Source organism: Tyto alba, unplaced genomic scaffold (assembly GCF_018691265.1).
Source record: "Tyto alba isolate M040663 unplaced genomic scaffold, T.alba_DEE_v4.0 Super-Scaffold_2, whole genome shotgun sequence".
NCBI lineage: Eukaryota > Metazoa > Chordata > Aves > Strigiformes > Tytonidae > Tyto > Tyto alba.
In genome coordinates, this window is record NW_024881282.1 from 53,388,805 (window position 1) to 53,416,632 (window position 27,828).

Below are 27,828 nucleotides of genomic sequence, written 5' to 3' on the forward strand. Positions count from 1 at the left end.
ACAGCTGCAGAGCTGCGGTCTCTGCACTGCTGAAGGAAATCACAGGAAAAAATAACCTGCTAGTAGCCAGAATCAGTGTTTACATGTTTATCTAAAGATACAGAAACCAACCCACAGATCCTGTTTTACAGCTCACATCTTGCATAATCCCCGACAGTACACTATGCTGATTCAACAGGGTTAAAGCATAGGAAAGTAAACAATCCTTTTTTAGTTCTTCAGGCTGAACCAATTTAGTTTCTCCGAAGATCCAGACTACCTAACCCCTCATCCTACAGGACACACTTTCAGTCATGGATGGAAGGGCAGGGTACAAAGTTTATAATATAGCCAGGCTGATGGTTGCCACGCACAGCTTGCTCTTATGCTCTATGCACTCTGCTTTCTATCTGTTCCTACCTGACACCGCTATAGCAGGCAACATGCTTTGAGGGGGAAGTGTTTCTGCCACTTCCGCTTCCCAAATAGCTCCTCATGGGGTTAGATGAACACCAGATTTGGTACGGAAGCAGCTAAAGGGGGATGGGGGGGGGAGATGAAGGAGACCAGCCTCTTCTGGCAGTGGCCAGTTTAAAGACTTCTTGTGAGGGTATAATTTGATAATTGCTAAATCATACTCCGTTAGACAAATGAACCAGCCAATTATAATAACAGAATTAATGTGTAGGCTTCTTTCCCCGCTTCTATGCAGCACTAAAAACTACCGTTACTTCAAAAGGCAAAAGTCTAAATCATGTGTGAAAACTAAGAGTGACTCCATTACGACAACACTCTAATTTAAAAACAAAAAACTTTGCTAAAGCCAGAAGGTCCCTACCTTATTGTTCGCTTCATAATCTGCCTAGTGAAAGCTCTTCCCTCCATGTGGTAAAGCTGCTGTAACTGCAGGGGAAGGAGACCAAGCAAACACAGAGAAGTCTGGCAGCAAACGTTCAGCAATAGCTGCAGTGGCCAGGGTGCAGCCCCTGGAGCTGGGCTGGGGCAGGGCAGCATATGCAAAGCACCCAGGCAAAGACGGAAGGCTTCTAGGGCTAGGGGAGAAAGCAAAATGGATATTGGACCCAGGGGAACTCTAGCATTGGTGTGGCAGCAAAGGGAGGGAGATGGGACTGTGAGACAAGGAAGTATAAGAAGCATCACCAGCACTATCAGCAAGTATAAAAAGCACCAGCACTATCACATCTGTGATAAAATAAATCAAGTAACAAGGAATTTTTGATTAAGCGTACAAAAACCTGGAACAAAATTCTTATATAAGTGATACTGTCCTATTGAAGAGTAGTAAAGGTAGGAACCCTCTACTTTCTTCCCTCTGGAGGGAAGGGCAGTGAGCATCCTCAAAACCACCATACTCCACTCCTGGCTGCTGTTTCTCATCCACCTCCTCACGGATTTTCCATTTAAATTGGATGAAGAACCACCTAGCATCAAAGAGTCTAGAAAAACGCTCTTCTGATTATGCTGGAGGTAAGTCAGTTTTTTACTATGGACATCAATTCTTGAGCAAAGTATTAAATCCCATGCATGAGAAGACTCCTAGCTTCCCCTTGCCCCTATGAAAATAACTACAAAAACTGTAACGTCATAGAATTAAAAAAAAAAGCAAAGAAACAAATTGACCAACCATTTTGGGACAGAAGTAGCAACACTACTAAAAATCTCTGTATAGACCACTGACCCTACTAAAATATTGGGGCGAATGCAACTCTTTATTTCTGTCAGCATCTTCCACACACCAGACTGCAATACAATTTATTATCCAAGCATCAAAAAAATTGCCAGGTTTACTCAAATGTAGCAGCCAGAAGGTTAAAGAATGCTGTAGCTTCTAAAGATTCAACCCAAATAATTCTAAGAGACTTAACATTTCACTGGATAAAATTTTATTTTATTTTTTATAAAAAAGATAAAACCAGATGCTACTTTTAAATGAAATCATTTATTAAACCAATCTGTTTTATAGGAGGTATATATATATTTTATTAAGACAACTTCAATGAAATGACTATCTACAAGAATGACTTTGATTGTTTTATTTTCATGTCACCATACACGAACAAATGGATTTTATGTCTTATGAAAACATTTTACTCAGTATCAAAAATGTACACATTTTAATAACCATTGCTATGGTCTGAAGGGATTTTTACATTTAATTTCAAAAATAAGTGTCATTTCATTGCTGTATGTGTTACAGCATAAGCGTAAATCATCCTATACATAATAAAAGTTTTTTGTAGGTATACAGATAATTTTTCATGTTGTCACATACTTTATATTTCAGACAGGTGGGAGATTTGCATTTCTCTTTTTTGCGAAAGGCTAAAATATGTACGGATGTGAGCACAAAGCGACATTCCTTAAAAACAAAACCAGTTTGAATGGCACAAGAGTTAGCGTTTTTATAAATTAACAACCCGAGTTCTGGATTATGGAAACAGGTACATGAGATTCCAGTATTTTCTTTAGGGCTTCGCTCTCTGGAAGAATACCTGTTAAAAATTTATTAAAAAACACATTTTTAAGACAAAGGAAATAAGTCATGTAATGGTTGAGATGTAAGCTAATCATTTTGTCAGAGCTCATTTTCTTGTTTAACATACTAGTTAACACACTAGGTTCAAGGATGTGACTTGTGCTATTTGTTTACACTCACACCCTCGGAAAGGAAGCGTTTTGACACATTCTCTACCACCACAGCATCGCTTTTTTGCTATTTCAACTATTAAACATAATCCACAGGAATATCAAGCCACTGAGGAGATGGCAAGCTGCTGAGGATAAGTGACAACTACAGATGTAGGTTTGTTGTTGTTTGCTTCTTCTTTCCAAATAACTGCTTTCAGTACTTGGAAATTCCCTATAGCTAAAAGCTATTAAAGGATTAAATATTTCAATTTTACTTCAGGTCACTACCACAACTAAATTGTGCAACAAAGTTCAAATGGAACTGAAAGCTATGTAAAGAAAAAAAAAATATTTACCTTTAAGTAATTTTTAAAAACTTTAGCATCAGGCTGCTGAAGTGCTTGACAGAATTCCTTATAAGAGAGAATAAAGAAATACTAAATAACTAAACGAAACAACAAGATAAAGAGACTTTAAGAGCATATAGAATACCTTGTATGTAAAGCCACTAATATTCATTTGTATTTTCCCTTACATGCAACCAAAGGACAGCATGTTATGGATAAAAAATTGTAATAGGCTATGACAGGCCAAGTGCATTCTGGAGTCAAAAACCTGTATTTTCAAATACAGGATACCACATTCAGTTTTAGCTGAATAGACAGAAACAGGACCACCTATAAGGACTGCAATCAAGGAAGTTCTAAACCTTTAACTTTACCAGTAACTTTTGGTGCCTTAGAAATGAATACATCAGACAAACATTTATGCTTAAGAAATATTATGTACACACTAAGTGACTCTAGATTACAGCAGAACATGTCTGTCACTTGAAAAAGTTATAATCTTAGATCAAAAAACACTGGGACACCAACAAGAGGTAATACTTGATCCTTACATATATTTAACACCACTTAAAAAGTTCTACAGGTTAAATCTTATAATGAGTGTAATTGTCTCCTAATGCAGCAAATCTGATTACTATAGTATCCAAACTAGTTGCAATTAAAATTAAGTTGTCAGTGTTCATCTAACAATGTCTTCACAGCAATGTTTACCATATGGCTGGCAAAACTTCATGTTGAGACAATGGTCAGGTGTAAAGTTTCACTTTTGTGAACCCTTTTACACCATTCCAAAATAAGCACACAAAACCCCAACACTTAATGTTGTGCATCATTTTTCACAGTTGAAACAGTGCCGTGGCTTAAATTTCTGTAGTGTTGAATACAGCCTTTATCATCACACTTTCTATACATTCAACATTCTTCATTTTACTTTTGAGTTCTTACTCTAAGTATTCTAATACTTTTTCCTCAAGTTAAAATTTGAATTAATGTAGGAAGATCGCTTAAACAGTCACAGGCACTGTACCTTTTTTTTTTTTTTTGCAATATATTCTTGCAGTAACTTTACTCCTTATGCTAAATTAATCCTATTCTGATATGCAACATCAGAATAAGTCTTGCTGAGGGATGGTAGGAGGCTAACTTTGTCAGCATTCACTTTGTCCCCATTTAACATTTATGATTGTTAAGTTTTCCAAATGTTCTTTTGGGAATTCCTACCTGAATTATCTCAGGAGCTACTTGCAAAGAAGGCAAATACTCTTGCTGAAGATACTGAATGCACTCAGGACCCTAAAGAAAAGCAGTATACAATTTGTTCAAGTATGTTTTTGTACAAATGAGAAGTTGTAGCCCTATGCTGTATGGCACAGAAGAGTTTGAAAACAAGTGATCTACATGACTATTTCACAGAAAAGTTATGCATACCAAATGCTCTTGTTAGTCTCAGCTGTTAGCAAATAAAAAGATTTCTCAACATTGGCATTAAGGATTCTACTGCAACTTGGTATCTTTTGTTACATAGCAGAGGAATGCACTGAAAATTGCACTGAAGTAAGAATTACAGTGCAGCCAGTTTGTGACATGTCAATTGAAAGTCACTTAAGGGCCTAATTTCACTATCTGACATAGGAAAGAAAAGAAATAAATAAAAATTTGGCAATTGGTATGTGCCAACTGCTTTATCATACTACTCCCATTGCAAAATTTAGCAGCCAAGTACCCCTGAACATCGGGTTTCTCTTTTTGTAACACTATGTGATTTACAGTGGACTGAACAGTAATAAAATGAAACCTCCAAACCTTCGAGAGAAGCAGACAGGACTGTTTTGGTTAACACATCAGTTTTAGTTTTCTTTATCTGCATTTATCAGATACCTCTCATCACGAGAGGGATTACCATACACTAGCAGTATACAAACACGACCCAATACGTCTAACCAGGAGAAAGTGAATCAAGTTACCCTAGAACTAGAATATAGTATACAGTTCCCATGAGGGGAAGAGATTTCAAATTATTTTCCTGTATTTGTATTGGCAGTGTTAAAAGAAACAATATTTGTAACAAGAAGTTATTTACCAAAACTTGATTTCCTACAGATTTCTCTCTTCATTGCTTTTGGGGAAAAAGGAAAACACTCAGAAGCTCTGCTCAGTTAAAACACAATCTCTTCTCTGCCAGTTTATAACTTCTTACAGTTTTTTATGCAGTTGTGACTTTTACTTGCATTTGACATAAGTTAGCCAGCAAGTTGAAAGGTGTAAACAGTAACACAAACATATAAACTGTTTTGTTTCCTCTTAGAAATGGAAATATGATATAGTGCTTTAGCCATTAGATAATGTAAAATTCATTTTTTTTCCATAATTGTTTTTCAATCTAATTTCCCACACTTTGAAAGACACCTTTAGCTTTCACAGAAGTAATCTATAGTACATCTCCAATCTCTCTTTTATGTCACATTTACTATACTGAAAAGTGAAAGAATGTCAATTGATCAACTAAATACAGTAACAATCAAGTGAGCAGATTCTTCTCGTTCATAAAGAGTCAATATTTCACAGTAATTTATCAAGAGGTAGAACTACTGGATCCTGTATCCCTACACAGCATTATGGTCACCCTATCATTTAACATAAAGAGTAGTAATTCACCCTAGTATCTAATTTTTAGAAATTGATAAAAGCACTAGAAAGAAACCTTGAAGAGCTTTTCCCTGCAAAATGTTATGAAGCTTACCCTTTTGAGATGAATTGTTTTTAACGTCACTGCACATTCTGATAAAGCCTGCAATGGAATACATAACATTAGACTGTTTGATTAGTCTGCTGGTTAAGTATTTAAAGCCAAAGAACCTAATGAGGCCCAAAACAAGGGCTAGATCATGCTATTATTCCCTAATCTTCCCCTCACACAATGCTAACTGAGCCTCAAGCTTCCAATTTTTGTTCCACTTTAACCACAGAAACTTGTCACAGCTGATCCCAAAATGAACTGCAGAACAAGCCACTTGTGTGTGTTCCCTTTCACTGAACATTAGTTAATAAGTAATATAGGTCAACATTAAATACTCAGATCTGCAATTCTCTAGCTTCTGTAGCCCTAGTACCACAACATTCATTAATTAATCATCCAGGTACCTCAATAAAAAAAATAAGAGATTTTATTTGTGAGATGATGATCTTTGATACTACATGGCCACTGTAGGTTTTAGCCTGAATCTGCCCCACAGAATGAAAACAAAAAAAAAAAAAGTCTACAATACACACCAGCACAGTCTGGGCATCTGCTAAGTCAAACGTTTGCTTCAAAGGTGCTAAGAAACATGCAGGAACAATGTGCTTGTAGACAAAGTCTGCAAAACCTACTGGCCCATCTTTACCTCCTGAAAAGAAAAATAACATTCCATGTTCTATTATGGCTTCATGGTTAGTAGCAGCTGCAAAGGAATTATGGAAAGACAGTCTTACCCCAAAGTTCCACCAACTTAGAAAGAATAATAAAACAAGTCTTCTGTGCAATTGGATCTGGGTAATCCACTGCTCCTTGAATAACAGTGAACAACACACGCTCCACATTCTCTGCACCTTGAACACATTAAAGACATTGTCATTTCAACTTGCAGCTTAAAATGTTTCTGTACTCTTGCACTATTTTATATAAATACTGACCTGGAAGATATGCTTCAACTTCAAAATAGCTCTTTTTTGCACAAATCTCAAATATTTTTGGGAAGTTTCCCCTACGATGCAAGACAACTCTTATTTAGATTATAATTGTTTTGTTGTTGTTGCTGTTTTCTTTGTGTTTTAAGTTTGGAGATTTTAATTGCTTTTCTGGCCTTTAACACACAAAGGTGACAGGGATACTTTAACCTGCTTACAAATACAAGTTTTCTCCTCTCTACCCAACCCTGATAGAGTTAATTAAAATTCAGCAGCGCTGAACCTGTTTACTTATCTCCCAATTATATATGAAAAACTATTTTTATCACACTTAAATTTTAAGTGCGGTGTCTATGCTTATTTGTTTGTTTCCTCTAAACATTTCTTGGGCATTCACAACTACCAAGTGCCTCTTTCAAGAAAGCTCTCACTACTTCCCTAATGCCACCCCTTCCTTTCCCAGTGATGGTATAATTATCATTTTAGGATGGGGGAAGGAGTTTTGACCTCCACCTACCAGATGAGTCACTTTAAAGCTTCTCAAGTCCCTAGCCATTTTGATGGAATACAAACTGAGAGAATTACTTAAAGAATCAAGAACTGGACATTTGACTTCAAATTCCTGCTATGAAACACACTAATTTGCATTTGGCCACTAAGAGTGACAAAAACCTGGTAACTACATATATAATAAAAGTTCCATGATGCCTTCTACTATAGATAACAATATCAGGTATTAGTAATAAAAATTACAGAAATTACTGATGTGCCCTTCCAAAAATAAAGGCCACAATGAATACTGGCAGCTGTGAGTGGTCCTGCCCAACAGTTTGAGCACTGCTATATATTGTTATATACTGTATGATCTCAGATTCATCAAATACAATGATGCATGAGGATATATTACACACCATTCCTGTCCTTACAGACACAGTGATCACGTATAAGCTGAAAAGATCAACAGGAAGAGTATAATTATAGCTGGATTTCACAAAGAAATTCTTGCCCAAGAGATAAGCCGAATACTGTATTTACATTAGTCCATGCTACCTTAACATAGTAGTACTTGACAGGAACTAGGCTAATGATTTTAATAGACAAAACTTACATGAGAACAGCCATAGTAGTAACCTTTGAGAAACTGAACTACTTACCTTGATTAGCTATGACTTCACTCATTCCACTGCCGGTTACTGTCTGCAGAAAAGCAAAGTAGCTCCTCCGTAGCATTTGTTTTTCTAAAGCAGCAGACTGGTCATTTTCTTCTGCTGGAATGAGCAACACCTCAAAAATAGCATGAAGTAGCGGCATAAACATCTGTTGCAGAAAAGGTGAAACCTGTGTCTGTGGAGATCGAAAGAGGGCATCAACTCAAGCAATGACTACTTATAACAAAGTCAATAACATCAGGGTCACCATCATGAACATTACTGCATCTTGACTTACACACCACCTATTTCACATCTTTTGCACAAAAAATACCTAATCCTATCTAGTCTCATTCCAAGTAGAAACAGAAGCCTTTTCAGGATTTCTCATCCTTCTGTTCAGACAGATACTATTTTAAATTCCCTGAAATATCAAGGGGGGCTATTGTAAAGTCACTGTGGTTACCGAAAATGCATCTCTAAGACGTTAAAACCGGCAGCAGGCCACCTTTTGTAGCACTCGTCTTTAAAGACTGCTTAAAGAAAAAAGTTTTCCTGAGCTGAAATACTACTGGCATTACAGAATAAATTTGTCATTTATGTCCTACTTGCAGTGAGAAATATAAGTAAGGGCATCAAATTAGCTAAACATTTATGAAGTACTGAAAAATTGAAGGTGTGCGCTATTCAGCCACACCCTCAAGTTCCATGAAGCTGCAACTCAGGTGTTCATTTTTTAATGCTTAAGTAAGGTTTTATCTTTAATCATCTCTTTACTGTACCTTGAAAGTATTCAAGGTGAGACCACTGAAGCTAGGATCTTTATTTTAACATATTGTAATAAGAATGGTACAGTATCATACAAAGTTAAACATTACACCTGACCATGGTATTTATCCAGTCTTGCTCCTATGACCTTTTTATTTTTTTTTTACTTTCCTCACCTTACACAGACTATTTTTAATTATCTACTGTTATCTTGAATTGCTTTTAGCATAACTTGCAAAAAAGACTAGAGTAATAAGAGTCTTCCTCCCTAATCTCTAAAATACTTGATTTTTCAAAGTTCCTTCTCTCTGCTCATGGGATACTCCAGAGGCCCACATGCTCGAGTCACACAGGTATATTATGGCTCTTCTACTGCTCACAGAATGCACTTCACTTTTAGTGATTTGAATTTTCCATTCTGCTTAAAGACTTACTTAAGTCTATTTAAAGGGCTTCTTAACCTTCTCATACAGCAATGAATTTCCCATCCCATTCACAACAGCACAACATTCTTGTGGCAGCTCCAGGGAATGGACCATGAATAACAGGTTAGTGACTTCATATATTCCATTGACTTTGCATTTGAACTGTTTGAAACTGGGAAGGTCTCACCTTTGCTAGATAATTAGTTGACAGTCCTACTCCCACTTAATACATATCTTATGTCTCCATTTCAAAATCTCTGTATATTTCTCAACCTATTTTGAAGAACAATACATTGATCCTCAGCATACATTTTTATGCAACACCATTGCATCGAGATCTTGCAAATCAATATTCCTCCCTATACAAACATCAGTTGTTTCTGTATCTCCTGGAAATCTCTCTAAGAAATGAGAAAATTAATTTCAGAGCTTGCATAGTTCGTAATATTATCTTAGCACTTCAGTGGGGGGCATAAAGTTAATCGCATTAATAAAAAAACAATTCTGTGCTCCACGTAGCATTTTATTTTAAAATACTGAACCCCAAAATTTAGAAACAGCACAGAATTCTGAGGCTAATAGAAGAAAAACATTCATTTAATCACTACAAGTCCAGCAACGCATAACTATGGTTGAAGACCACATTTCCCAGTAGCCGCCTTAGAAGTACTTATTAATTGTGAGATAAGGTTCTGAAACATAGCTATTTTTCTGGAACTAGAAAAAAAGATGTCAGCAACACTTTGACCCTGAAAAAGCTTATGTAATATCATACCTTAAACTTCGCTGTTATTTGATTTATAAGAGGAATGAATTCTTGAAGATCTTTTGCTTCACAATCTTTAAGCATGTGTTCAGATGCAGAAGGAATGAATGGAAGAACTTCTTCCTCCAGGCAGATAATCATGCGATGAAGGAAAGTGCGGACACCACTTCTCAGAACCTCCTTTTGTAACGGACAACTGAGAGCTGGCAAAAATGTTTGTAAGCAGTCCAGATAAACCTCTGAGCAGCCACACTGTTTAACAGTTTGCTTATTGCTGAAAGCCTTGCTGGTTCGGCTGTAAAAGCAACACACCAAGTTTTATATAAGCTCATGTTCCAGTACAATGAAGAAGCAATAACACTGAGAACAACATATGCTTTAAAACCCATGCGCTAAACCAGAATATTACATTTCATGAAATGGGAGCCAAACTCTGGAAGTAATGAACAGAATTATTTGATACAAAGTAGCTACACTTTGGTAGTTTTTGGAGAATTAAATTCTAACAATGTACATACAACATATGATGATTAGGATAGCTCCATACAATTCTTTGAGGAAGGGAATAGATGCTGGTTCATTATAAACTTGCTCAATATTCTCCGTATCTACATCCACAGCACCCTTTTCTAAGGAGACTTAACTTATTTTCTGGGCTACCATCAGAAATTCTACAACCACTGATGATTTCAAGGTCAACAAAGCACAGGCAGAAACTCATCCCCTCCTCCCAGTAAATCCTATAGATTTCCCTTTTACTCAGACCAGAAACACACACAGTCACTGTGCTGTACCTACCTAGCAAACCCAACAGCATGATTGAGGCAGTCAGCCAGTGCCATCTGTCTGTCCTCATCTTGTGCCATCATCAGTTTTTCTAACAATACTTTGAACTTCTCCATCAGTGGAGTCAACAAATTCCTCATTAGAACCTGTTTTCTTTCTGCAGAGTATTCGCTGTTAACTATTAATACTCCAGCTGTTTCATAAATGAAAAGTTGATCATCACTGCTTAACAGAGCCTGGTAACCATTTTCCTAAAATGGAAGACAACAGGCATAATTCACTGAATGTCCTTTATCAAAGTTGTTTTCTCAAACTTTAAAGATACCACTCTTTCTTTAATCATGCTTAAGTAATCTCTATAGTACATTTACAATAGTTCTTCTCTTCTTACTTAAGTAGAAGTGTCAAGTACAAGGAAAAACATAAGTTGGAACAACTATTTTTATACACTTCAGACAGACAGCCTTCTTTATATACCCATCTCTAGCCTATACTTCCAGAAACCCACATAAGCAAAATTATTAAAATTAGGTACAAAAGTAAGTATGTGAGTGATCTCACACCAGAGAAGCAGGACAATTATTTGTGTTTAAATGTTTATGTGCTAAGCTTACAATTCAGTAAGTACTCAGGCAGACCGATGAGTAAGCGCAAGCCTTATTTATTACAAAAATCTGCTGTCAGTACTCACGGGAGGAGAAAGTTCCAGCAGGTCTTGTATTCTATTGAGAACATCTTCAATAAAGGGATTCATTTGCTTACTGAAGTAAAACACAAGTATATAACACTATTTAGAAGTATGTGCATTTTTACAGGTTTCCTGGTATTTTATTTAAGGTGTAAAGCTGGACACTAAACTACCTTCTCAATATAGAACTCCCCTTTAAGTATCAAAGCACTGTTGTAGAAAAGTCTGGGTTATGGATATGGTGCTTGTGGTAGGCCAAATAAGATACATGGCATAGTGGGAAATAAACCTTTTTTTTTTTTTAAACATGCATAAATAGCCTCATCAATCTGAGTGAAATATTTTCATTAACAGTTGAAAAATAGGATCCTTCTGAAATCAGTAACATCTTGCAGCTTCTCCTGCCTCAACATTAAATACATGCCTGTGAAATAAGACCAAGACAGGACTGTTTGAAGGGCTCTAGTACATCGAGTAAACTTTATCAGTATAAATTCTGTAAATATTCAGAATTTGGTCAGGGACAGGGAAGAGTTACTCTTGGGAGACTCCAGATCTACTCACTCTCAGCTCTGCTCACTGAAGAAAAGCAGGACAGACATTTACATTGTTGATCAGTTGTAGCATCTAATCAAAATGAGCTAAACATATATATTCCAGTTTGTTCTGATACAAGTGTTTCCACTGCTACCTTAGTATTACGCAATAGGACAACCCTGCTAGAGTACTGTTTTGCTACATTACTTCACTGCAGTCCATTTGAAGCCCAGCCTGTTTCAAAGACAACTGTGATGTACAGATGGGCCAGATATGGTAAATTCAGTGCAATTTGGTTACATTTGTAACAGCTTTACTCACTTAAGAGACTTGACAAATCTGGAAAAGAGGTAAGCTGTTCGACTCCGTACTTTGGGACTTGTATGGCGAAGACCACGGTGATCCAAAAATGCCATCTGCAATCAAAAAAAGTACCTGGCTTAAAATCTCTAAATAAGAACGGGAAAAGCTAATCATCTAACAATTTGGTAAACCCAACGTCTTTAGTGACCTTCAGAAAATAAGGAAGTTACTTAAGTCTAAAAGTAACTTATCTAGTCAAAAATATAAATGAGATGAAACTTACTAGGACAGTTGGAATGTGCTGAGGTTCAACAGCAAAGAATTTTTCGTATCTAACCACTGTTTCAAAGAATTCCAGGGTCACTGATGTATGCTGATAGGCACTAACACCAGAAGTCACCAGCTACAAATAAAAGCATTAGGAAGTTAGTACTTTAGCTGTTTATAACATGAAACTACCACTTAAGCGACATGCTGGTAATTAACATGAGCCATTTGAACTGGAGTCCTCCAGTATTTATTAGCATTTTTAAATAGCTCCCACAACACACGTTTACCGTTCTCATCATGTCTTGTAAAGCTGTAGCTTTTGTAACATCACCAGAGAAGTGAGCACCATGAGATACAGGAAGAGCCTCAGCCAACATATACAGCAGCCTTATTGCTACTTCTACTTCCATAAATCGTGTAGTCTGCCAGTTCCTAGAAAAAGAATACGAAGGTCATGCTAGTCTGTAGTAGCTTATGAGATAAACACAGTTCTACCTATTTTCTTTTGAGCCTTCTTTAGATGCACAGCATAAAAAGAGCAGATTTAAACTAAGAAAAACACTGTAAGACCTAGGCAGTATTTCAGGGTGCTTCTGGAAGATTTTATCCACAAACACAGCATCTCTCCATCAGAGCACTACCAATTTTCCTTTACCAGTTTCAACTTGAAAGCTACAGATCCCTTGAAGTGCTTATTTAGGTACAAAACCACCTGCTATGATGCATGGACAAGCCATTCAGCTTCTCTTAAAAAGATGGCTCACTAAAGAGCAAGGTACACGCAAGCCACCAATAACACTGGATTCCTATTTGTATATGCACAACCATATTCCCAGTTCAGCAACTAGTAATAATGTTTCTTTATTTACATTCATAGTTTCCTGGGTTGGTTCTGCTTTTTTCGTAAAAAATATCTAATTTTTGTTTCTTTTTCCTATCCAACCTTGGTTTTCTGATAGCAGTAATACATAAAATTATTTGCCACATCTCGAGCACTTCCTTCAGGGAAAAAAACAAACAAACAAACAAAAAACCAAACACATTAGCTGTCATTTAAGGTTACAAAAAGAAAACATTTGATTTCTAAGCAGTTGAGAAAAAGACTACGAAGTCTTATTTATCATGAAGTTGTAACAAGCTCATTCTATCATTTGGCTTTGTCTTGCTATGTGACATTTATGCTCATTACAAACTCTAGCAGTTACAAAAGGCCACAAAAGCTAAGGGCATTGTATAAACAAGTTAAAGACCCCAACTTACTGAAGTGTAGTGTTAAAAACTCTGCGGACAGATGCCAACAGTAACTCTGGTGAGACCTGAGCAAGTCTGTCCAGCAACAGTTTCAACTGTTTTCTGTACTCCACAAACATGGCTTCATCTTCACCCTACAAAACATTCACACATCAGTGAAGTCCATAGTTTTGTGTTCAAATTCACCCACAACTGTTTTAGACAATTGCACCTAAAACAAAAACGTGTACATACAAGAACACTATACCACACTCAGAGAATTCAATAATGCTCACCCTATGCTCTTGCAACATAACAGCAGGCTCCTTTTTTGGCTGGTTGTAATACGTTGAGATCCACTGCATTCAGTCCAGTAACGTATTAAAAAGGCTTTCCAAACTGAAAACTAGCCAAAGTACAAGAAATAATATGGGCTTGGCAAAGCCTTATTGACCCAATTTTTGAAAATTGACTCACTCCTCAAAGATGCTCTTTCTCAGCATCTAGCTCAGTTTTAAAACTAAACTGGCAGAAACATTTATGATGGACTGCACACAGTTCAAGTTAACCTTTTTAAGACTATAGCTCTCCAAACAGCCCGGAGCAAAAGTAAATCTGTCTAACATATTCAATCATTATTGATGGCTGACAGAGATTTAAGTATGGGAGGAAAGTGAAATCAAAGATCTTCCGCCTCCTTCAGCTTATTTTTGCAGAGGTTTGACCATCTGAAGTACGTGAAGCAGCATCTCTTAAAGAGTTTCATTACACAATGTTTCTCAAATATTTTTGCAAGACAGAAGCGATGTGCAAACCCACACAAACTCACACTGAAAAAGCCAGCTCAACAGCTATGTTTAGCTAACAGCACAGCTGTATTTGCCTAGGAATAGTTCTGTACAAATGTAGCCAGAAATATTCTGCTAACTGAATTGGCTTGGATATCCCTTTACTATGTTGTTTTGTCATATACAGACATGCCGAGAGGTTAAAAAAGCTTTTCACATAGGAAAAAAAATTCAGCCTACAGACCTTTGCTTCCTACCTTCAAATCCTTAGTCTATGAAAAATACAGATTTTAAAAGTGTGAGCAACTTTTACTACATGCAATTTAATTTGCATTTATCTGTTTATTCACACAACACAATACCTCATTTTCAAAATTATATTCTTCATCATATGTCAACTTCTTCATAACAGCCAACATGATTGCCTAAGATAAAAAAAGAACTATAAGCATAAACAGTTAAAATCCTACAGTAAAGGAAACATTAAAGCAAGTGTTAAATGTTTACAAATATTTTAAATCCCATTTGAATTATTATTTTCAGAGATTTAGCAGAAGCAACAGTCCAAATTAAAAGAGATGGATTATATCCAAACAGTACACAGATGCCATTCCAGATACACAGTGTTGATGACTTGAAGCTCTCAGTCTCTTGACAGTATTATCTGGCTTTGCTTCCTGCTTGTAATCTGTGCTATTTGGTTCACCCTGCAAACAACAATTAAGACAACTGAACTAGGCAGAGGAAGCTAAACAGATTGTCCAAGATCCTATTTTAAAGGGGCAGGTCAGCTTAGCTATAACATTAACTTCTCTAATAGCTCAACATTCTTGAAAGGTTTTTTTGGGGACAGGTTAACAAGCTGAATTGGTTCAGCAAAGAATCCAAGAGTAAGAGCCAGGAGCAGCAAACGAGTGAGAAAAGCAAAACCTTCCCTTTTCAGCAGCAGCAAGTTATTAGATCAGTTAAAACACTGATGTGCAATTTTATCTTAGTAGGGACCATTCATAAGTCCTAGAACAGCAATAAAGACTTGATCTTGTTTCTGAAGTCTCAAACTCTAAATGTATCACTTCGATCTTACAAAACATTTACTAGCTCAGGTTTTTAGAACTCTGATTTAATGTTTAAAATACATGGAGTATCCAATTCCATTCATGCTTTCCAGAATGGACAGAAATTGGACTGACACGAACAGTTAACTAAAACAAGTGTTTAAAAATCTATTGTATTTTAATTTTCACTTCAGTTTAAGTTTGCTCTGGAGAACCTACAAAAACGTGTATTAAATCTAAAATATTCCAAATGGACAGAAAGCTATTCTGAATAATTAAAACTGAATCAGAGGCAGACCATTTTTATATCTATGACAAGTGTTAGAAGTCCAAGAGAATATTAGGTAGCAACAAGTAATTGGGCAGAACATATCCACATATTTAGTACAAGGAACAGGTTCACTGAATATTGAAGAAGACTCAGTTGAATTATAACAGGTATTTGATCAGCATTACAGAGCACCTCATCCCTATACCTATTGCCAGGTGAAAAAACAAATTTGGGGCTTTTTCACCCCCCATTGGTTAAATTCAGTAGCCAACAGGTTTTATTTTAACTATAGCAAATGAAAATGCTCATCATATCAGCAATAACTTGATTAGCATTTTGCAATTCTCTTCCAGTAATTGAGTTTCTAAAGGCAGATAGCCATAGATTTCAGACAAGGGAACAAGGTAAATTAAAACAAACAAAAAAAACCACTCTCAACTTTTCACAAATTAATCACAGTTATGTATTTTTCATTTTAAGTGCAAAATCTGAAGGTTTTTTAACACTAAAAATGGACCAATTAATTAAACTTAGGTTACCAAGGTGAAATTCTTGGTGATCTTGAATAAAAACACCTGTAATACTTTTAAGGAAGAACATGGTCAAATAGCAAGAACGTGATCAGGCTTTCTATTGACACCAAATGTCAGCATCACCTGTGAGAAGTCTAGTATCACTTCTTACAGAGAATCAGAAAGAATTAAAACAACTGCAAAACATTACTGTGATATGCTTGTAGCCAGAAATGCTTAGAAATACCTGTCATTTTAAGAATTTGAAATGTGATCCTGCTGATGAGAAAAAAAACTTTAGGACTTCAAAGGCACAATAAACAAGATCCCCTTTTTTTCTTGTTCAAATAATGAACATGTTGAAAGTGAGAACTGCTTAGGTGCAAAACTTTAAAAGGAATGCTGCTAATCACACAATTTAAAGCTTAAGACAGACAACAGTAAGATTCAGACTATTTCCAAATACTTTCTTACTACGAGTTGGATGAAAGAAGAAAGATTGGTATGATTGCTTCTCAGTTTAACACAAATCCTCAAGAAGTGCTCGGTAAAACTGAGAAATAATTAAAACATGGAATTCTTCATTAAGAAAGCAAGTTTAACAAAACAACAGATTTCGGGACAGTAACACATTCAAATGTGAAGTGTACTGCAGTAGAAATTTGGTTTGATCCAGTTTTAAGAAAAAGAGAGACACAGTAACAAAAATAAAGATTCAGTGATGTTTTCAAACTTCTCTTACTGTGTTACTTCATCCAGTTTAAACAGACATTAGACAAAAACAGATCAAGACAACTTAAGACCACAGTTATCCAAATTCAACTTTTCATGTTAGAACAGGTACAGAATTCAATTTTCTTTGTAAAGGAAAAGAAATCACAGCTGTCAGCTGTATGAACTTACAAAATATCTGCACCAATTTAACCAGTTCAATAGCTAGATTAGTACATCCACATTGGTTCAGAAGTCATAGGGAAAACAAATTTAAAAAGGACTGTTCTGAAAAAAAATAAAAGTTTACTACCTCCAAAACTGGACATATACCCTATTTATTAAACCTAATGCTTTATATACATAAGCTTAAGTTTTTATAAACTCAAGCATATAAGCTTGAGCTTAATGCATAGCTTAATGTAATGCTTAACATATAACTGATCATTATAAATACAACTGTTACATTTGAACTGCAGCTTCTTTCAGAAGTTTAACTTGTGATATTATCAAGGGTTGAATTTTACAACAACCCTTCCCATACTTCTTCCAATCCTTTGGAATTAGGACAGTTTTTAATAAAAATACAAAGCTTTGGGGAAAAAACCCCCTCTTCTATCTTGATTTAAAAATATTCTATCAACAGTACAGATTGTATAGGAGTTAACCAACATATGACTAAGGGTTGGTTAGGAAGACCAGCTCTAAGATAGCTTTCATCTTCATACACAATTCAATATAGATTCACTATTTAAGTGAACAGCTGTAGTTACTTAGCAGAAAATGGAACATACCGTCCTTATGTCTTCCTTTTTATTTATTGCCACATATATATTAAGGCATATAAATAAAAGATGATTCGTTTCAGCAAAATGAAAGATTCTGACCCAATGTGTTCTTGAAAAGAAGAATCTCTAATAAAAAGAAAATACATACCTCTACATTAGCTTTCTGTTGGTCTGAAAGTGCAGAAAGCTGTAAAATAAAATTTCAAGTGTTATTTTTTTTGTATAGTATTTCTTTTATTACTAATAGGAAAAGACAAGTTTTCTTTTAACAGTCATACTATCTGCAAGCCTCCTTTCTACTTAACACAAGATTTAACCCAATTCCTTCAGATTTCTAAACAACACTAAAGAAATAGCATGACCACATCCATTAAAGACACTGAATACTAACTAGTGAAAAAAATTTTCTTGCAAGTCAGTTTGCACATAGTATGAGATTCGTATTTCCACAAAAAACGAACTAAATAATATGTCAAAAAGTGATGTTAAATTGAAGCCAGACATATTTACTTGTTTCAGGATGTGAAGGTAGTCATAACAAAAGCCAATGATATTAGATGAGATGTCATCATCTTCGTGAATTAGCAGTTGCAACATTAGGGCCACTTTTGCTTCAATAGCTTGCAGAGTGTCTTGAGCACTCTTCATATCACCATTTTTTATGAGCTTAGTCCAACTAGCTATTAATGCTTGCCCCATCCCATTGACCAGCTTAGAAAATCTGGCCAGAAAATCCACATCATCTTCCTGCAAGAAAAGACATCTGATTAGAAATACTAGCAGAACTCATGTTTAAATGACATGCGCTTACAGACTGTACTACCCATGTCCAGTATATAGAAGTAGTAAAACCAACATTTGTCTCCTACATGGAAAGTCCAATTGCCTGGTTCTTTTCCTCTGGGGAATGTGGAGAGAAAAATTAGAGCAATGCCAGATCTGGCTGTCCTTTGTGATACAATGGTAGCTTGCTTCATCCCTTCAGATTAGTTTACTGTTTCTCTTTTTACTCTACAGCAAGAAGCAGGTTCAAAGTAAAAGCAGAAGCCCACACCTACCATAAATTTTAGGCTGTATAAGAGGAAAATCTTTTTATAGGAAAACTTCAAAGAATTAACACCTGTAGCTCACTTCAGAAATACTGACAGTGAGTAACTTTCAGTACTGTCTGTAAAAGTGAGTTAATATTAAATATTTATGGCTTGCTTTTCCTGAAATACATTGATCAGAATTGAGAAATACCCCTAGACCAGTCACCCCAAACAGATATTTTGCTCCCTGCCATAACTGTACAAAAGCAGAAGTATAGAAAGCCTTCCTCAGGAAGGCTAAGGTAAGATTTTCAGAGGAACACCTCCTAAATTGATGAATGCACATTTTTGGCATTTTAGTATGAATACAAATTTGACAAAGGCTTCAAAATTAAGAGATAACTGCCTTGCAGTCTAAGGACTATAGCCTCATAAGGGCTGGTTCCTCTTTCTCTATGGCAGGTAGCAAACAGCTGTTCCTTAAACACTGTGACGTCCAGGGTACGTGTGTTTGTTTAGCAGGTATTTTTTTCCAGCTTATAGTTAAGAAATTCAAGCCTCACATCTGATTATGCAGACATGCAGAACAGCATATGTGCCCTTAAGAAAGCTCTTTCCTCTACTTCACTATGCACAGCTGATCTAATGTCTCACCCCAAAAGACCTCTACCTTGGCTACAATACCTATTACGGAATCATTTGGAAGAGAAGATTCAAGGCAACAAAACAGAAGCACCATTAACAGTAATCAGAACATGCTTTATGAGAGAAACAGGAGTTACATAATACCTTCTAAAACGAAAAACTCATGCTGAAGACAAATGAAATGCAGTGTGTTTTAAATGAATAAGGAATATTAATAACAAGCTGTTAATTTAAGTATAAGAAAACGAAAAGAAGTACTTAGCTTTGATGCAGAAGCACAACTAATTCTCCCTCATCTGTGGGCTTAGTTTTATAGTTTTCTGCTAATTTGCTTATCTAAGAACTGTCAGAAACCTATGACTCATTCCTGTTGTAAAAATCAATATACAAACCTGATCAATACTGAAGAGGCCAGCAGACTGCAATACTTGACATAAAGATTCAACCAATTTTGTTTTATCAATTGGGTCCATTCCCTTATTTACAATTTCAAACAAACAATCACAAGCTTCTTCCCGAAGAACTTCCACAGACATGTGACCTAGCAGCATATTTATAAACCTTCAGAGAAAAAAAGTTTATTTTTATATCTACACAGTAGCATCCTATAGAAGCTCTATATTATTTGTGTGCATATATACAATGGTTTCTTTTTACAAGACAGTTTTAAAGTCTATTGCACTGACTAAACCCAGCATTTCATACATTTTAAGGAGAACCCAGTAAACTGTGTAGTGTCTATTTTGTCCATGATATCAGCTTGTCTTGCAAAGTCAATCAATCTACTAAAACCCCCAAACTCCAAAGATTTATACATAATCGAAGTTCCTTTTTAAAGATGAGTTTTAATTCTGAAATACAGTCAGCATGCTATCAAGATTATTTTTGTGAATATATTCCACCAAAACCCCCTTACCTTTCATTGGCTATCAGGCTCAAATCTATCCAGGACACATAAGCTCCAACTACTTCAAGGCACTGGCATGTCAATTCTGAGTTATTATATTGATAGTTTTGTAAGATTTGGTACCATGATTCCACCAAACTTGGAATGCACTGTTCCCTCATAGTATCTTTTAATAAGGTGTTCCTACGAGCCTCCTATCAATACAGAAAAAGGATAAAGCAATCTTCTCATACATTACCATCTTGTCAAATTAGAAGCATTTTTGTATCTACTATCAGATACCACTTGTCCTAGCAAGGTAAATAACTCAAATCAGAAACCCAAAGAGAGCACCTTTTTTTCCTGCAAGAAATAAAACCAAAATACCCTAGTTTCCACTTTTTTTTTTTTTTATTATTATTTATTTTTAACCACAATGCCCAAACAGCGAAGAAAGGCAAGCAAAGGGGAAAATTCATCTATATCATTAAAGCAATTTTTGATGTTAGGAGTTCTTAAAACACTAGAAGAAATTAACATTTTAAAATGAGTCAGTCTAAAATTAAATTGGCTCAGTCCATTAGTTTTTGTTTGCTAGCTCTTCAAGCAAAAAAATATATTAACTGAAGATTATGAAATCATAAAAACATTAAATAACATAAGGCTTTTAGATCTAAACCATCTAATGTCTCTAAAACAGAGTTGCCACAGGAAAAAAACAACATCTCTACAAGTCTTCTGCTCTAATGAGAGTACGAGAACTTTTTGGAAATTTAAAACAAATGTTAATGCAAAATAATAACTTGCCTCTGATGTATGAACAACATCCCGGTCTACCAGCTCAGCATCAACAGCCATCAGGATTCTGAGGTACATATCCACGCCTCGTGGATTAAGGTCAACTACTGATAGAATATCAAAAAAAAACTTGGGCCATTTTGTGAGATATTCAGTAACAAAAAGCAGTGCAAAGACTTGTGCTGCTTTGTTGCGAATAAAAGTCTTCTCAGGCTGGGGATTCAGCATCTGGCAGAAACAAGATATTTCATTTGTACATGCTTACTAAATTGGAGAAGAATCATACATGCTTGTTGATCCCTGTACAGTCATTAATATACTACCTCTCTTCCTGGCTGAGATCAATAAAAAGCCTTACTCTTCTAAGTATTTTAAAGAAAATTTAGCTAAATTGTAACGAAACAGGGAAAACATTCTCTCTGGGTGATACAGTCCTAAGCCCTTTATTCCATACAAAGACATTAAGTGTACTATTTGAAGACTGAAAGCTAAATTGTCAGTTTGGTGAATGAAGCAAACAAGAACTTCCAGAAAACAAGTTACAGTCCTCTTGTAGCTAGCTTGTGTCTACATTAGATGTTAGCTTTAAGATTAGTAAAGGAAGTTTGTAAATCCAAGCTCATTCGGGGTGGGAAATTTAGAACAGTCTGTCACTACCAATCTCCCCCTCTCTCTTTCCTCCTCCTTTCCTATAAACTCCTCCTAAATGGAACAGCTTGCCACAAAGAAAAAATAAAAGCAATTTAATCCATTTCACAAGGATCTATTATTTTTCAAGCTGTGTTATAGTCTATTTCCTACTGTTAAGTTTTCTACAAACAAAGCAACTAAATTAGTTTCCAGTGTCGAAGAGGAGTAACAACTACATAATGGCAGGTATAGGCAAAAGCTTTTACCAGCCCACTTGACTGTTCTGCTGACTGCAAACTCCTGAGTCTAACTGATACTACATGTTCAGCTACAGTAACTAATTCCACAAGAAAGAGTAGCCAGTACTCTGCCATAGTATTAACAGAGGAGTGATGCTGTTCATTCATAAACATCTCCAGGTATTGTAAGTAGACGAGTTAGACAAGGAGGTTCTTAAAAACAGAATGACTGCTGCTCCTCCTCCACTCAAACATCAGGAATCTGGATTATATCTCTCTAAAGGGAAACTTTTAATACTCCTTATTTCACACACAACTTTTTAAACCACAATCATTATCTGGTAAGAGTTTTATATTTAGTAGTAAGTCCAAGCACAGACTTCTTTACAATATCTGATTTAAAGAATTTTTAATGAAGATTAGGACGTTAGAAGCTCTTAAACATCAGATACTGTATCTCTTCAGGAAGATATATTTAAACTCAAATGACAGATTAAACATTTAGGTTGTACTCAGTGGCTTCTGTTAGCCTACTACGTAAGACTGCTGTGAAGGGACATACCTGTGCTTGCAGCCATGTTACGAGCGTTTCCCTAATTAGCTGCTGCTGGACTTCAGTAAGTTCAGAGTACCTGAAACAAAGCATAATGTAATCAAAATACAACTGCTTCATGGCAAGCGTGATATTCAGTAAGGCAAAAACTCTTAATATTGCACGTATTACTGCACATTGATGAAGATGAAAGGTTCCTAGAAAAGGAATTTACACAGCTAATTGCACATTAAATTTTTGAATCAAAGACATAAAACCAAGGAAAAATATTTTTCCTGTATTAATGGACTACATCTTGAGGCACTACTGCCTCCTACATTGGAGCAGGAGCTTGAAATTTTGCAGGAAGGCTGCTCTATCAGGGACAGAACTTATGACCTTGATAAAAATACACATTTGACCATATGCCATGGGGAGAATGACAAGACATCTCTATTATGCTCAAACTTGTTTACTACATGTTGAAGAATGTCAATAGCACAAGGAAGTCCTTCAATGATCTGACCTATAGTACATTTATTATCAAGACATATGTCAAAATAAAAAAGCAAACAAGTAATTCTGCTTTATGTCATACATATAGTCTTGGCAAAATTTGAGATTTTACCCAGCCCACCTCAAAAACTATCCACACATGTTCCTTTCCAGGAATAGCTAAGCTGAGAAAACTCTCCTTGCAATAGATTTGGTGCAGTCCTTAACAGGAATGACTGCTGAATGTGACTCCAGTGTTCCTGTCACAAGTAACTGCTCATTAAGGAAAAGGAAAAAAGCAACCTCACTGAAAATGCTCAGAGAAAGTAAGCAGCAGGAAAACAAGAGAAAACATACTGTAGGAAGCAGGTGACAGGAGTGGAACAAGCAGAAGAAAATGGACAATGAGGTAAAATCAGGTAAATTAAAACACAGAAAGTTAAGTCTTTCATTTTTTGCTCTGATACATAACTGTGAAAATCAGTCACAAAATACATCTTATTCCTATCTAAAGCCTGACCCACATGTTCAGTATATTGTAACCAGTCACAATGATATTGCAAGAGGCAGACACCTCTGCCATGATGTTCAAGTCCAGACCAAAGGAGCCCAAAGAGTGAAAAAAATACAGTTGCAAGCAATGAAGCTTACACGATTTCAAAGTATTTTTTTCCTAAAATTATGATTCTATGAAAACACCACTTAGTAAAAAGACTACTTTCTCTTAACGTCTCTGCCATGGTTACTGAATGAATAGGGCTTTGTCTGAAGTCCAGGACTCTGTACTGAGCAAGGGTGCCGCTTGCAGGACTCTTTTCTGGAAAAATCAGTGAGAGTACAGACTAAGGCTTGACTCTCCATAAAGGAATGGCTAAGTAAATTTCAAGCAAGCCTTGGTAATTGTGTCTGTGTTGGGCCATACGCAGGTGTTAGACTAGCTATGTAGAGCATGCTGCTCAAAACCCAACTACTCCTCTCCCAGGAAAAAGTGAAGAAATACAAGAAAGTCCTCTGGACCAGATTAAAGTCACCTCATCAACCACACTGAGATAACAGATACCATTTTAATTTCTTTGCAAGCAGAGTAAAAAGGGTGTACATGGCTGGTATCAAGAAAGATTACTCACTTGAATTTAATTTGATGTTCCAGAACTTGGAAGCAAAAGAACTTGATGTGATCATCACTAGAAAATAAAAGAAAATTCTGTTACTGGTGGCAATATGGTATGCTTCTCCAGGAAGAAAAAATTCCTCAAATATTACAACCAGGTCATCGCTTTAGCAAATGAAGAATTACTGTGTGCCAGAGAAAAATGCTACTGCTATTACTTCAAAGCAAAAATGACAAATACTCAAACAGTTCATCTAGTAAAAATGAACAACTGTTAAGCTAATATTTATGTTTGATATGATAATCTTTTTTTCCATAGCCACCAATTTGTTACGCTTTGATTTCAGTACTGAACATACAAAACTACAGTAACTATTGTATCTTGCCTTTGTAAAAATCTTTCAGGCTTCAATAGTATGTTTGGGGTCCATTAGTACACATTGTGTCTTAAAGAGCAAAGCTAAAGACAAACTGAGGTATAGATTAGGAAGGGTCATTCCACATGAAATATAGTCTACACAAGTTTTTCATCTTACTATCTAAAAATTGTAACAATCAATGTATTTTAGTAAAGATTATAAAATGTTTTCAAATCTTGTGTGGTTTTGTTACTTACTCTATACTCTGTTGGAATCAGAAGATTTGATAACCCATTTACAAAGAAGCATTCATTTAAATCACATGTTATTCAGGAGATATACACCCCTCAGTTTCCTTCCAACCTGAATTGTTCTGTGATACAGCAACAACCTATTATTTTAGATCTAAATATACAACTTTGTGCAAAAATAGGGGCGACTACACACTCTTCGCATCTTGAAAAATGGGATGACCTACACCATAGAATACCGCATATAAAGCCTGTAGTCTCACAACAGGAAATTTTCAGCACTCTTCCCCTAAAGACAGCACTAGAACTCATTCTTTTTCCCTGGATTTCATAAAGCAGCAGTCTTTAAGGTACTAAATTAATATGGAGTTTTATTTATACATTGCTCTTCCTTGAAAGGCATTATACAGAAGCCACAGATCATCTATGATACTAAAAACAGTATGAAGACCATATTAACTTTCAGCAATTTACAGTTTGCCTATTATGCTGTAGAGTTAAAACCAGAACCAAACATATTACTTATTCAAAAAAGCAACGATTCTTATCTATATTACCTGTATATACTCTGGGCTAACGCTTCTGCACAGACTTGCCAAGCATCCTGAGATATCTTCAGCTGTTCAAAGTAGGCTAGTGCCTGCAAACATGCGAGTAAGTTTAATTTAAAAAAACCAAACCAACCACACCTCATTCACACTTAGACTCACTTTTAAACAGCTCTTCTTCAAAAGACCAGTATTTGGATACATCCAAGTATTTATACGGCTCCCTAATTACCATAACACAAGCGTGTTTCCTCAAAAGTTAATATCATAGGTATTCATTTCCACTTTACATTCAATACAAAGATTTTTGTTACCTGAATATAAAACTCATAGAATCAGAAATTTGGGGGTTAGAAGGGACCTCTGGACACAAGGTCAACTACAGGAGGTTGCTCAGGGTCTTTCAATCTAGGTGGAAGTTCACATCCAAGTTAAAATTCCTTCCACAAATTCTAAAGAGAAAATGACTTAGATTTTTTACTGAAAACAGCTCTTTTTGTTGCATCTCTTTGACTGTATTAGACAGCAGACTCATGAAGCATTCAAACATTGATCACCTGACAACTGTCAGTTTATGAATCTATTACAGAGATTAGAAAATTCTTCTACCAAATTTTAGATAATCAAGTTGCTTATCAGAATTTCTAAATAGCTATTGGCAACAGTTAACTTGATCTAATTGCTTTTAGATTTAGTGTGGCCTGTTACACAGAATGGAAAGGTAACTTTTGAAACAGAGATTAGATTAACAACATTATTTCAAAACTCTGAATGCATGTATTTCAAGGGGTTTTTTTATCTGTTGCTTTTTTGTTTTGTGCATTAGTTCATAATTGTTTCCATTCATCAAAGTAATTATTCGGCAAGTTAAAGTTCTTAAAACAGAAATTTACTTCCTGCAGATAGTACTGGAAATTTTCTTATATTGAACAGTTTTACTAGAAATTATTTCATACTTCCTATACATGTTACACCTTACATGATTAGTGAAAAGGTAAGTCACTTTTTTTATAAAATTAGGCCGACTGCATAGTTAAAAGGTCAATAAATTTATAAGCTTCAAATTTTATAGTGATACTCTTAACAGAACACTAAAGATTAGCTATATCCATCCTTTCAAAAAGGACAAATACCCAGAACCAACATATTTAACAGGCTGCTTAGCAATACCAGGCTGCATCAAACTACATTTTTAGCTTTCTTATACATTCCAGGATTTGTTTTATGAACACAAACCCAAGGTATTAACATCCTCATTTCTGAAAGATTTTAATCCAAGTTATCTTGTACAGAGTTGAATCAACTCGATAATCAATCAGTAAGCAGAAATAGTTACTCATTACATAAACTGTAATGACTTTTCATGGAAGCACCTCTCTTACGAAGTAAGTAACTATTACCCACATACCATGATTACTTTTCTTAACCTGCTCTATGCTAATACAAGCTTCACTACAGTTAAAAACACACATTTCATTAGAAGACACTAAAACCACGTAATCCATGCAAATAAAAACACATCTAAGAATGATAAGGGCCCTTGCAAGCAACTCATTGTTTTCAGTGGCTGCTTTTCATTCTGTGGGAACATATGAAAGGAGCTGAGCAACAAGTACAAAGAATTGAAAGTACTGAAGAAGTCAGAGCTCAGAAAAATAAAGTCTATGCATGTTAAGTGTAGTTTCACAGGACTGATGACACATGACCTTCAGCTTACACGCTTGTGACATGACTTTGTTTTGTATTTGTCACCATGAACCTTATGTATTGGTTAACCAAAAAAACCCAGCACCCCAGTCTCCCACCCAAGAAAATATGAGAATTCTGCACTGAAACAGCACCCCCAATTATTAGAGAGAAAGGCAAGTTAATTACATACTCTTTGTCTGAAGTCCGCATCAGCATTTGGGTTTAGCCCTAAAAGGGCTTGTTCATCCATCTCTATTGCTATACTCTTTGTTTCCTACTCCTAACTGGTTTGCCCACTTCTTCTAGAGGAGAAACTACGAACATCTGCAAATAGAGAAACTTTATTTGCTCAACAGAACAACAAAAATTAAAAGCAGGACAGCAACAACCACAAAATTTGCCCACAAACCTCAAACACATAGTACATACACCACCAATGTATGAAATATGAATGCACATACTTCTGATACAGATATCAGAATTCCAAGCCCTTTAATCAACTTTCTGTTGATTTTCAATTAAAGTTGATCATCTTTTAGTATAATAGTACTAAACTTCTTATTGTATAAGGAAGATTTGAAGTGTCCATCTATTTCAGGTCTCTTGAAAAGAGCTAATATCTTAATTAAGCCCTTCAACTATTCAACTGAAGGGCTTGAATTCAAATTTCAAGCACACAGAGAAGGTTTCAGCAAGATATGACATAAGCATAAATCTGCTACTTAAATACAGACCACTGTATTTTTTTCTCACCACAAACTTCACAACTGCAAAAAAAAACCCCTCTACTCATCTCTAATATCGTTAAGATGCTTCATAAACCCATTTATGAAGTATTCCCCTAAGGGAGGCAAAGCCATTAGGAGGTCTTTCTTCTAAAGCAAGCGCACACAAGAGAAGCGCTTAGAAATTAACCACAAAATACAT

The 27,828-nt window shown here is 35.7% G+C and overlaps 1 protein-coding gene across 3 annotated transcripts in view; it reads right to left on the reverse strand.

Annotated features, from left to right (window-relative positions):
• Positions 1 to 1,960: 1,960 nt before the first annotated feature.
• Positions 1,961 to 27,828, reverse strand: part of XPOT (exportin for tRNA) — a 29,066-nt gene continuing 3,198 nt past the window's right edge. For all 3 annotated transcript variants that reach the window (XM_032999765.2, XM_032999767.2, XM_032999766.2), the window contains exons 2-25: positions 27,092 to 27,225; positions 25,222 to 25,304; positions 24,071 to 24,127; positions 22,479 to 22,548; positions 21,057 to 21,275; positions 20,280 to 20,464; positions 19,756 to 19,924; positions 18,198 to 18,434; positions 17,836 to 17,874; positions 14,713 to 14,775; positions 13,593 to 13,717; positions 12,620 to 12,764; positions 12,346 to 12,465; positions 12,081 to 12,175; positions 11,226 to 11,295; positions 10,547 to 10,785; positions 9,758 to 10,043; positions 7,796 to 7,985; positions 6,447 to 6,563; positions 6,246 to 6,361; positions 5,716 to 5,763; positions 4,197 to 4,268; positions 2,985 to 3,041; positions 1,961 to 2,492 (exon numbers count right to left, since the gene is read on the reverse strand). In XM_032999765.2, the coding sequence (XP_032855656.1) occupies positions 2,466 to 2,492; positions 2,985 to 3,041; positions 4,197 to 4,268; positions 5,716 to 5,763; positions 6,246 to 6,361; positions 6,447 to 6,563; positions 7,796 to 7,985; positions 9,758 to 10,043; positions 10,547 to 10,785; positions 11,226 to 11,295; positions 12,081 to 12,175; positions 12,346 to 12,465; positions 12,620 to 12,764; positions 13,593 to 13,717; positions 14,713 to 14,775; positions 17,836 to 17,874; positions 18,198 to 18,434; positions 19,756 to 19,924; positions 20,280 to 20,464; positions 21,057 to 21,275; positions 22,479 to 22,548; positions 24,071 to 24,127; positions 25,222 to 25,304; positions 27,092 to 27,151 (2,889 nt within the window). In that variant the 5' untranslated portion in view covers positions 27,152 to 27,225 and the 3' untranslated portion in view covers positions 1,961 to 2,465. The remainder of the gene's footprint in view (positions 2,493 to 2,984; positions 3,042 to 4,196; positions 4,269 to 5,715; positions 5,764 to 6,245; positions 6,362 to 6,446; positions 6,564 to 7,795; positions 7,986 to 9,757; positions 10,044 to 10,546; positions 10,786 to 11,225; positions 11,296 to 12,080; positions 12,176 to 12,345; positions 12,466 to 12,619; positions 12,765 to 13,592; positions 13,718 to 14,712; positions 14,776 to 17,835; positions 17,875 to 18,197; positions 18,435 to 19,755; positions 19,925 to 20,279; positions 20,465 to 21,056; positions 21,276 to 22,478; positions 22,549 to 24,070; positions 24,128 to 25,221; positions 25,305 to 27,091; positions 27,226 to 27,828) is intronic.